Source organism: Blastomyces gilchristii (assembly GCF_000003855.2).
Source record: "Blastomyces gilchristii SLH14081 genomic scaffold supercont1.2, whole genome shotgun sequence".
NCBI classification, from domain to species: domain Eukaryota; kingdom Fungi; phylum Ascomycota; class Eurotiomycetes; order Onygenales; family Ajellomycetaceae; genus Blastomyces; species Blastomyces gilchristii.
In genome coordinates this window covers 6,272,145-6,284,076 of record NW_003101681.1, presented here as the reverse complement: position 1 = coordinate 6,284,076, position 11,932 = coordinate 6,272,145, and the positions used below count along the sequence as shown (strand labels likewise).

The 11,932-nt window shown below is 48.3% G+C and overlaps 3 protein-coding genes across 3 annotated transcripts; 2 read left to right on the top strand and 1 right to left on the bottom strand.

Annotated features, from left to right (window-relative positions):
* Positions 1 to 35: 35 nt before the first annotated feature.
* On the top strand, positions 36 to 3,453 carry BDBG_01574 (vacuolar protein sorting protein; the record flags this gene model as incomplete). The annotated part of the gene is made up of 9 exons (XM_002628620.2): positions 36 to 50; positions 105 to 173; positions 259 to 555; positions 621 to 1,262; positions 1,340 to 1,573; positions 1,644 to 1,979; positions 2,038 to 2,529; positions 2,609 to 3,007; positions 3,079 to 3,453. The coding sequence occupies 9 exons, from the start codon at positions 36 to 38 to the stop codon at positions 3,451 to 3,453; spliced, it is 2,859 nt and encodes a 952-aa protein (XP_002628666.1).
* Positions 3,454 to 3,820: 367 nt separating this feature from the next.
* On the top strand, positions 3,821 to 6,043 carry BDBG_01573 (uncharacterized protein; the record flags this gene model as incomplete). The annotated part of the gene is made up of 1 exon (XM_002628619.2): positions 3,821 to 6,043. One exon carries the CDS (start codon positions 3,821 to 3,823, stop codon positions 6,041 to 6,043), a length of 2,223 nt encoding a protein of 740 aa, XP_002628665.1.
* Positions 4,977 to 11,559, bottom strand: BDBG_01572 (chitin deacetylase). The gene is made up of 2 exons (XM_002628618.2): positions 8,084 to 11,559; positions 4,977 to 8,020 (listed from the first exon to the last, which is right to left on the bottom strand). The coding sequence occupies exons 1-2, from the start codon at positions 8,355 to 8,357 to the stop codon at positions 7,083 to 7,085; spliced, it is 1,212 nt and encodes a 403-aa protein (XP_002628664.1). The 5' UTR covers positions 8,358 to 11,559; the 3' UTR covers positions 4,977 to 7,082.
* Positions 11,560 to 11,932: the final 373 nt, after the last annotated feature.

Sequence of the window (11,932 nt, the reverse complement as noted above, 5' to 3'; positions counted from 1 at the left end):
AAACCTCCTCCGCCCCATGGCGCTGGTGCTAGGAAATGGCTTTGACTTCGGTAAGCGGTCCATTTTCTCCTTGGCTATTCTAGCTAACTCGAAGCACTCAAAAGTGGAAAACATTCAACTTCTTCGACGTCTCCCCTGTCTCATTGCCGGATGGCGATAGCTCCATCTTCAATGTACGTGATGCGCCCGTGTCCCACATACACATTACATATACATATATCTGATGTACTAACAAACAATCTGATTTGACCGCTACAGAGTGATATAAGCAGCATCTGCACTGGCTCCGAGAACCTCTTCCTCGGCACATCCGATGGCACCGTCCATATCCTGTCGCAGACCTTCAAGGTCCTGCGCACCTTCAAAGCACACGACACAGGCTCCATTATGCACATGAGACAGGTCGACGCAACATCGCTGATCGTCACCATCTCAGAGGACCTGCTAAACGACCCCGTCCTAAAGGTGTGGGCGTTGGATAAGGAAGACAAGAAAACGGGATCGCCTAGATGTTTGTCGACGGTCCAAGTGCAGAATGGCCGGAGGCAGTTTCCTGTATGGTTGACTTAATTCTCTTCGTTTCACATCATTTCATGCTTAACGCTATTTACTCTTCCCAGGTATCCGCCTTTGTCGTCCTACCAGATTTATCCCAGCTCGCCGTCGGCTTCGCCAATGGCTCCGTCACCGTGATCCGTGGCGACCTAATCCACGACCGAGGCGCAAAACAACGCACCGTCTTTGAATCCGAAGAACCAATCACCGGCCTGGAAATCCAGCACGGGCCCGCCACGACCCTATACATCGCCACGACGGGCCGGATACTCACCCTCGTCGTCGCGGGTAAGGGGCAGGGCCAGCCCGCCCGCACGCTCGAGGACATAGGTTGTGGCGTGGGTTGTATGACCATTGATCACGGCACTGGCGATATTATCATCGCACGCGAAGATGCGATTTACACGTACGGCCCGTCCGGTGGTCGAGGGCCTAGTCTTGCCTTTGAGAGTCCGAAGACGTCCGTAAATGCGTTCAGGGATTATATAGCGCTCGTTTGTCTGCCTAGGCCTGCGCTGCCGAAGTCTTCTGATACTTTCCGACGGTTTGGAGCAGGTGACCAGAGCGAGGATATCTTGACGACGTCGACGTTTACGATATTGGAGCCAGATTTGAAATTTGTTGCTCACTCTGAGTCGTTGGCGTCGAGGGTGAAATATGTATTTGTGGAATGGGGTGATTTGTTTATTGTTACTGTGGATGGGACCGTATGTATAAATAATCCTTCCTATGAGTTTTGTATGGGAGAGGACTCCAAAGCTGAAAGAAACACCATTGAATATAGGTTTACCGATACCGTGAAAAGACCCTCCAACAGAAGCTGGAGTTATTGTACCAGCGAAACCTTTACATCCTAGCTATCAATCTTGCTCAGAAAGCTGGGATTGATACACTGCAGCAAAATATCATCTTCCGCAAATACGGCGACTACCTATATCAGAAAGGGGATTATGATACTGCAATGCAACAATATCTGCGTGCAATTGACAACACAGAGCCGTCCCAGGTTATTCGAAAGGTATGGGCTTTTGCTTTCGCTGCTGATCGTACCATATTTAATTTACTAAAACAACACGTGCACCATATAGTTCCTAGATACCCAACGAATTCACAACCTCATAGAATATCTCGAAGAACTCCATGACCATGAAAAGGCGACAGCCGATCATACAACATTGCTCTTAAACTGTTATGCGAAATTGAAGGACACTACCAAGCTCGATTCGTTCATCAAAGCTCCCGGTGAACTGAAATTTGACCTCGAGACTGCGATCGCGATGTGCCGACAGGGCGGCTATTACGAACAAGCTGCATACTTAGCAACAAAACATAACGAGAATGACATGGTGATCGATATTTTGATTGAAGACTCTCGGAAATATGAAGAGGCACTGAAGTACATATGGAGTCTGGAGCCCGATACGGTAAGTTTACATGCACTCCAATGTCGATCTACATGCTAATAAGCGGCCTTTAAAATAGGCATATCCAAACCTCATGAAATACGCCCGTGTCCTTCTAGGCCATTGCCCGCAGGAGACCACAAAGCTTTTTATCGAGTATTATACGGGCCACTTCCGACCCCGGCGCGAAACGGACGAGCGACCTGCACAAAAACCCCAACCACAGGCAGGAGGCGCCATCCAGAACCTTACCTCCTTCATTCCATTACCAGGGGCCCAGGGGCCAAAAGCGCCGGCTGCCGAGCCTCAATTAGCCCCAGAGCTCGAATCACCGACTGAATATGACATACCGAAACCGCGCAGTGCGTTTTCAGCATTCGTCGATCAGCCGCAGAAGTTCATAGAATTTCTCGAAGCGTTGATCAAGCAGGATGATCTGAGGGAGGAGGATCGGGTGGATCTGTATACGACATTGTTTGAGATGTATCTGGATACGGCGAAGCGTGCGAAGGGGGATGGTGAGAGGGTGGAGTGGGAAGGGAAGGCGAAGAAGCTCATTAAGGGGAAGGATGTATGTATACATCATTTGGAATGTCTGGTTTGTGTTATTTTGGACTTTTTGTAGCTAATGACATATGGCACTAACACAGATTCCCGTATCGACTTCGAATGTCTTATTACTCTCCGACCTCTCGAATTTCCGGGAGGGGACAACATTAGTCCAAGAACAACAAGGCTTATGCTCGGATATATTCCGCTCCTATACCTCTGCCAAAGACACCGCTGGCGTCATCAAGGCGCTAAGGAAATATGGCCCGCAAGAACCACAATTATACATCGACGCACTCACGTACTTCTCGTCTAGTCCGAAGATACTCGAAGAAGCCGGTGACGAACTGTATGAGGTTCTTAGAAAGATCGATAAAGACGGGCTCATGGCGCCGCTGCAGGTGATTCAGGCATTGAGCAACAATGCGGTGGTGACAATGGGGATGATAAAGAAGTATCTCAGCGATAATATCGAGAGGGAGCGGAAGGAGATTGCAAATGTGCGTATCGTATCTTCCACTTTTCCCCCCTTGGTTTTCCGCAACTAACAGCAAGCCCACGCAACGTACAGAACCGCCACCTAATATCCAGCTACGCCGCCGACACCGAAGCAAAGCAAAAAGAAATCGACGAACTAGGCACCAAACCCTTCGTCTTCCAAGCGCGCAGCTGCGCTTCATGTCACGATAGACTAGACCTCCCCACCCTGCATTTCCTCTGCAAACACTCGTTCCACCAACGATGTCTTAACAGGGTTGACGAGGACGCCGAGTGTCCCGTGTGTGCGCCGCAGAATGCGACTATTCGAGCCATCCGTGAAAGGCAGATTAAGTCTGCTGACCAGCATGATCTGTTTAAGAGTGAGTTGCAGCGGAGTCGGGACCGGTTTGGGACTGTCAGTGAGTTTTTTGGGAGAGGTGTAATGAGGGGGAATAATGCGGAGTAGCATGTATTGATGTCTGTTGTTTTCTGCACATTTTTTGATTGTGGGATACCATGTCTATGTATAGCCATATATTTAACTCGATATGTGAAATGACCTCTTATATGCGTTTTAAGAAGCGTCCATACTCTTTGATGTCCATGCATCCGTTCGTCGCGGCTACGTAAGTCGGGTTACTCTTATCAACACGTGACTTTGGCGTCTCCGTCGCGTCTGGAGTGTATATCAGCAACGAACCATCAGAAAACGGCAAACACCAACGTCATTATCCACCATTAGCATTCCAGGCCCACTGAGAGTCACATAACCTGCCCCCGGCGGATCTTAATACACATGCACCGTGGCCATCCAATTGACGCGGTCCAGCAAGATGCCATTCAGCCTCGTAATCCAAGACTCAGACGACTCGGACGCTGAACTCAGCGACATCGCTACCTCCATCGACCCACTTCAAAACAACACTACCACGGCCAATCCTGCCATTACATTACGGGGTTTTCCGCCCATCGATCAGTACGAACAACATGCCAGTAATAATAATAGCAATTATAATAATCAGGTGGTGGGAGAAACCACCATTGGAAACGGGAATGGCGCTGAGAGTAACTCGAATAATCATGGCCCCCCAAGCTTCGATCCCAACCTCAGCGTCAATTTCGATCAATTCCTCGCGTCACAATCGCAGGATCAGGCGGAGACAGGGTCCGTTTCACTGTCCCAGCAACAGAGGGAGAGGGCGTGGCTTGGGGAAGAAGATGGGGATGGTGCATATTCCAGCTTGATGCAGGCCCCTAGAAGAAGTATTTTGAAAAGGGGGAGGACGATAGATGTTAGGAAAAATGAGGTGGAAAATGTGAGTGGAGGGGAAAGGAATGTTAAGAGGAGGCGGACGATGGATGCGTCTGGAGCATTTCAAGATGCTGTCGGCAAACGTGTTGGTTTTGCTGCTGGTTCGCCGGAGCAAGATGAGGATGGCTGTGGTGTTAGGGAGGAATTATCGACTGATCGTATGATTGATACGGACGCGTCTCTATCCCCTGAAAAAGACGGTGGAGATGGTACTTTCGGAGAAGATTTGGCTAGTGAAGCCCCGAATACTCCGAGCGATCATCCCTCTGCAGCTGAAACTGTATGGGAGCCTCCGCTCACACCCGGGTCAGATGCTCGCTCTAGAAAACAACCGACAGGACGGTCAAAGTCTACACAAGGATTCGACGATACTGCTTACGATACTGAGCCAATGTCCTCTATCACCCTCGCGCGAGCACATAGGACAATGTCATCGCCCTTTATAAGCCATCCGCCACCATCCTCAACAGAGAGCACGCGCGATGAGCTTTCGCTACCGCCTGTGGTTCAAGTTGCGATAACCAATATGAGACCGACAGCAATATCAAAGAATGAGCCATCAGCTGCAGAGAGTACTGGGATGGAGAGTGACCGGGATGAGCTGGACTGTATCAATGCAGATTTCGGCGGCATGCCGAAAGAACGCTACAAGCCACGGCCGAGTAGGTCGCGGAGTAAGGCCATCGTAATTGATACCGGTTTAGGGGTTGACGAGGTTGGTGATAGCGAGAATCCCCACGTTGAAGTTGCGGTCCCGCGTGAAGATTCCACAATCGCACAAACATGTCAATCACGCGAAGACGGAGACTCGACTGTTGCAGAGATAAGTAACAACCCAGAGGAGTTTATGTTAAATCCCACTACCCAGGATACCCCTCTTGAAGGATCTAAGCGACAACTCAAAGTGGCGAAGAAGAGGAAGGTTAAGCGGGGAAAGACTACGTCCGTGATGTTGAAGAGGGCTGTAGAATCAGATGTTGAAGATGACGTGATATGGGTAGATGAGAAGCCGGTAGACGTTATATTCAAGGATACGAGTCAGGAAACCCAACCGCCAAAGGGCCGAAAAGCTAGACGCCGCGAGGAAAGCGACAGAGAGCCGCTTAGCAACAACACCGGGAGTGCCCCGGAAGTAACTGCGCTTAAAGCGAAAACAGAAGACGAAAGCCATGTGGAACTCGACGAGGTCCAACCATTACCCTTGGGCCATACCACTGATACTGCCGCGCCCGATCCCGCTCCCGCGCCCAAGAAGCGCGGTCGAAAGCGGAAGAAGACGTCGGAGAGTCTAACTATGGAGCCGCCAATCTCCGTCGCAGAAACCGAACCATCCACCGATGATAAGAAAGAGATTCAACCCCTTGTAGAGCAAGATCAGAATATCCCTGCATTGAAAGAAGCCCTGGAAGAGAAGGACTTCAAGCCGGATACCGTGACAGATATAGGACCCGCAGCGGAAGTAGATCAGGTAACACAATTCAACGAAGAAGAGCAAAAGAAACCCATTAGTGCAGACACCCTTACATCTGCACCCCATTCCAAATCTCCTCAACCGCAATCACAACCTTCAATAATAACAACCCCAGCACCCGAACCAGTCGAAACGCCCACAAAGCCCCCTATGATAACCCAGAGGGGCCCTGACAAGCACAGTCCCATCACGGTAAACAAGAAGGTATCGTATCGGGTAGGCTTGAGCCGTACGGCGAAGATCGCACCCCTGTTGAAGGTGGTTAGGAAGTAGAAAAAAATAATACTGATATTAATGGGAGTAGCATCTTAGTGAGCCACGGCCTGGCTGCAAGGGTTATCAGTATTAGTAACAGGGCTTGCTTGCTCTCACATCCCCGTCCTGCACAGCGTTTTTCTCCTCCCTAGTGTGGGCTGGGACCAGATTATGCCACGTATTTTATCCCCTTTCCCATGATGATAGTTATATTTACTTCCCAACCTCAGCTTTGATTTACTCTTCAACGCATGACCCGTGATGTATTATTGCTCATATCATTATACCCTATAGCTAAAGCGAATTTATTTATTATTAAGCTTTCCCGCTCCTTTACGTCACTACTCTTGCGAACCCTCTTCTCATACTCCGTATGCCTGAGATGGAGATGTGCTACTTTTTATAATATCCCTTTTCTCTATGACGGTATATACAAGGTGCCTAGGAGCCGTAATGATGACACCCGCCCTGGAAGACGTTTCACCGCTCAGAATAATGGAGCAAGCATACGTTACCAGTTCTGTCAGACAGAACATACTGCATCGATAGTTTACGGTACGACAACAGTATCCGCGAGGACAGGGGGGTTGCAATAATGTTCGCTTAGTCCGTTGAAGAGCAACATGCCAGGAGCCGAAGAAGTTAATGTAACCAGATGGGTATATTAAAAGAGAAACCTATGACATTGCGAAGGGATACATGGTTCCACGGATCCCGAGAAAAATTCTGACCGCAACGCCTCGTGTAACGTAATGAGAGTCATGCATAGCTGCAAATAGAGAGCTCAGCGGAAGTAAAGCGTTCCCGCGAACGTCGTAGAGCAAGCTATAAAGACAACATGCAAAGGAGCAAGCTGGAGAAACATGACAACGCAGAATATACATCGAGACACGCATATAAAAACAGAAAAACAAACAGGAAATCTGACCCGTGTCATATCATACCAAACCGGTACGAGCCGCAGAACCAATTCTCACTCAATCTTCGGCCCCTGGAGCAACAGACATTTGCCATCAAGGAACCGACAGTCAAAGCTCAACATATATAGCTGCTAGCTCTAGAGCCCGGGCAGGTGTGATGCACCCCGCGGGAGACCTCGGATCAGATTAGTCTGGTTGTTTTTGGGTATTGCTCCGCTAGATGGATTTGCCCAACGACCTTGGGAATCACTTGGATAAGTCCAACGATACCAGTTCTTCGGATCATCTCCGAGGCATTCGCCTAGCGTAACTGGCTTATAGCCTGCGGCATATATTCCCTGCAACATGTGTGGAGTAAGATTGTAGACCGTTTGCTCGTGAACGTCATGAGCTATAACCAACAAAGGGTCCCCGTTGGGTTTAGCAGAAGCAAAAGCATCATCGAAAATGTCCTTGGAGCGTTTTATGAGGTAAGGGGTATCGTTGTTATAATCATCCGTATCCACATCGAAATACGCAGCATGATATCCTAGGTCATCCATCTGTTGGACGCAACCGGAGTGGTCGGAGCATCTCGAGTATGGAGGTCTCATGTAGGTTGGGAAGCCACCAAAGATATTGCGGAGAGCCATTTCATTTTTCACCATCTGGTCGAGACGTTGATTAGCAGAGAGAGCGTCAAGATCTTGATGAGCCCATGTGTGGCTAGCAATTTGATGACCACTTCTCAGCATTCGGTTTATTAATTCCCTCCACGGAAAATTCCGATCGTCTATCGATCCCTTATTCGAATTAATTCCGGTCAGGAAAAAGGTAGCCTTCGCGCCGAACGAATCAAGCATATCGAGTAGATCACGGGTATAGATATTTGGGCCATCGTCGTAGGTCAACGCAACTGTGTTGGGGATTCTACAGTTGAAAATCGGCTCGTTGGCATACGGAACTTGACCAACATGATCACGAACGACGTTTAATGTGCTCTCCCCACCTGGCGTTTTTAGCGCGTCACAGCCGCTACCATAGTCGATCAAGCAATCTGGAGCCTGACAATAGTATCTCGAAATACCACAATAACCTGGGTATATTATACTGTAAGCAAGGCAGGAGCACTGCTAAAATCCAAAACTGACGCACATACCAGATGGTGAGCAGCAGTAACTATCCTCACAAGATCCGTACTGTGGACCGCACCTCCGTTCAGGAGCGTCAAGTTTTTTCAATCCTGGTGTGGGCGTATTGCGGAGCCCGCCAAACCCTGGGGGTGGAACATGTGCTGGCGGTAGGGCGATCGGAAATTTGGGTAATATCCCTCTATTGGCCGTCTCGTGAGCCAACTCGTCATCAAGAGCGGCAGCGGATGCGAGAACGACGAGACTGAGATGGAGAGCCCACACCCAGCGGCGAGAACGCATGGTGATGATTGTTGTTGGTAAACAGGGCTTCACACAAGCTGAAGGAGTACAGATACCAAATTGAATAGTTATTTGAACAGTGAATACAACCGATATAGTTAAATGAATTGGGTACTAAAAATAAGAGAGTGGAGTCAACGAAAGTCTTGTTGTTGACCGAGTATGGCTGAGGACCGAGCGAGAGCGAGCTGGGGAAAGAGAACGGGAAAATACATCATCGCGATACGCCAAACAAACCGAAGGAGCATTGACGGACGAGCTGAGACAGGCGGCCCCTATATATCACATCGTCGCCCTTTCCAATTCCCAAGCATGGTATAAGAGCGGCCGACCTGGTACATTCTTTCCGTCATTTTGTGTTCGTCCATCTGAAAGCAAAAACAGTAATTGAGGAAACTGCTGTGGGAAGGAAGCGGCTTGGCATGTATATATAACAAGGTCGCGGCAAGCAACATGGTGGGAACTCGACGTGAGCGGTGTAGATGGCAGGTATGTTGTTGGGGAAACGTGCGAAGGAAACGAGAGTCGCATTCTGACAACAAAGGAATTACACGTAGAATAGAGCAGGGCTATAGTGATAAACAACAAAAGAAAAACGGAAACATGGCTTCGTGCTCGGGTAGTATTACTGAAAACGAAAAGCAAAAAACAAGCAAACAATCGAGTACAACGCTGAGCATCCAGTATTATACATAAGGAAAATTCAGAGGGTCATAGAGGCGGACTGGAGATAATAAAAGAGGACCTAAGCGGCAGTTAGCTCAATCGCAGTTTGGTTGGGAATTGGGAGACTTATAAAAAAATTATGGCCGTTCCCCTTGCAAACGGGGAACGGAAAAGGACTTCCAGAAGCATTACCACTGCAGAGGAATATCGCTCGCTTTGCCTTCTTAGCCCAGGGATCCCCCTCGCTCCCCGCTGCTAGCCATCCACGTAGAGCTAAACACACCGGTAAACGCTAGACCAACACAAACACTTCATCCGTTCACCTCCGCTGGAACCAATAGCCCAACGCGTTGTAACATGATGCCTAAAAGGGACATGGAAGATGGAAAAGAATATGGGCAGACACCAAATACAGACAAGCCTAGGCTTTGATCCTCACTCGAGAGAGGTCCTGACTTGGTGCACGTTCCAAACCGAATTTCCATCCATCCGCAATTTTGCACATGAAACAAGGCCAGGACATTTACGAAACCAACGGAAAAGTTTCGGGGTTTTGAGGCGTAAAATGAAAGGTCGTAACTGCAGTAGATCGCTCGCGATGGTCAAATTCCTCTTGGGCGTTAGGCGAATAGAAAGGGGCAGCTGGGCTGTTCGGCAACGTAGCTAAAATTCTCATACCTGCGGCATGCTCTGAAGATCCCAGGATGAAGAAACCCGTCCTATCCTTGTCTGCTGCGTAGGGAGTGACGAATCCACCGTGTAGTTCATTCACAATCGCTCTCCTCCATTCTGCGTTTGTTTCCCTCGATGTCTGTTTTTCTCCCAATATCCAAGTATCCAAGCCCAACACTCGACGTTTCAAACCCCGAAATCTTTCGAGACCGGGACGGAGCCTCTCTTGTTTGTAATACAGTAGCCTCAGAGACTAGTTTTTGTTTCCTCTCCAACTGCACTGAAGATAAAGCTAGATGCAGCTGGAGGGCGTTTGAAAGCGGACAAAAGACATCCTCAAAAACCGCTTTTTCCTTCCGCTCGCTATATGGAATGGCTTCCAGCTATCGGTAGGTAGGGTTCTGGGCACCCTTGAAGAAACTTCGCAGGCAGCCAGTTGTCGGCACTCACTCAGGACTGCAGGCTAGACTTGCAGCGAGGTGACTAACGCGGCGGATCGGGACGCTTGGGAACAAGCTAACACTCATGGCTAGTGCCGCAGTGAAAGGCCAACAAGCAGTAGTTTGAACAATGGGGCAATGGGGTGGATGGTAGGGGTCTGGCAGGCCGTGGAGGCACAGTCAGAGGTTCGGGATATGTACGGGACAGCCAACCATGGAAAGCAACGGACACCAACACGTTATACGTCCCAAAATGGGAATCAATAGTTGAGGACAATTTCTTGTCTTCACTAACGATACATCACTCAGTCTCGGCTGGGGTTATAATACCGCTATGGACGCAAAGAAGGCAACCGGAACATGACAACAAGCGCGAATTCTTAACGGCAATCTAGAAAAGCTACCAGTTAAGACGACCACGCATATGCTTGTCGTCTTGTTGACCTTGCTTACGAACCATGTTACTCTAGTAAACAGACAACATGGAACGATTCCGGCAAGTGGATCCCCAAGAATCGACTCGCAAAATGCATCAGTGGTGGTCGGTGTGTAGGCAACCATCCTTCTTCGGACGGATTTGTTGCGTTCGAAGATCAATGCTCTTCCAACAGACGGAAAGATAAGCCCGCTACTAATTTGAGAGCGGGTATAACGACAGGTGTATGCAACGGCGTGATCCAAAGGTTCTATGGCTCCCAAAGGCAATTCCCAAACACAGGGATGCCCGACATGTCCCACAAACCATATCCCATTTCCTTTTCCCAAAGAACGGATCGAGCATTTGACTGACCATCCCTTCGGTGATCCAAGTGTTTTAAGTCCAGCAGATAAACTGACACGTGTTCCTTTTGGACGCTTTAAAACGCATAGTAAATCATCTTTATTCCACTCTGGACATCAAACATCTTTTCACCCAACTTGAATCATTAAACGATTCAAACGAGTTAATCAGACATCTGACAACTATTGACCGCGAGGCTGACGTCCGAAAGGACAACCGACGATGTAACTTAGGGTTAAGTTCCAATATCCACCCACACCCCACTATGCAGTCTCGTGAGGGCAATAAGCTGTGACGTGACAGGAACAGTGAGGGGCCTTGAGCGCGTGAGACGGTTATTGGAGAACTGTGGGGAGGCTGAACTGTATGTATGGTGCCTATATCAGGCAAGAGAGTGGTGAACGAGGAGTGCTTTGATGCGGGCGTGACAGGATCGAAGTATATTGATAGAACGACACGAATCGAGGTTAAAAAACAAAAGCATTCGGAAATAAAGAAGTACAGCAATTAGAAATACGCAACATTTATGGCAACGACATCCTTCTAGCAGAAAGACTCAAGAGGAATCAAGTCGAAACATCAACAGAAACGTTGTTGGACCTTCAACATGGACGAGCGCGATTTCCAGCCTCAAATAAGGTTTCCACTTCCAAGGTTGAGACGCGTCGGGCACGTGAACATTTATTACCCACCATACGGGAAGAACGTAGGGTTAATTTACAGTGATTACACTGTGGATTCACCATTCCACCCGTGTCACATGTCACTGATCATAACACATGTTCCACCATTATATTCAGTGACACATCACTGAATATTAAACATCAAGATGGCATTGAGATAGTACAGAACTTTCTAACATTATCATAACACTACTCAGTAACTATGTAATTAATAGATATTATTATCAGAATACTATTAAGATATTATAAGACACTGTATACTATTCTGTCAGTAAAATTAATATACTATTAAACTAGTTATCTATTACTCAGCTGCTATTTATTAACTATTTA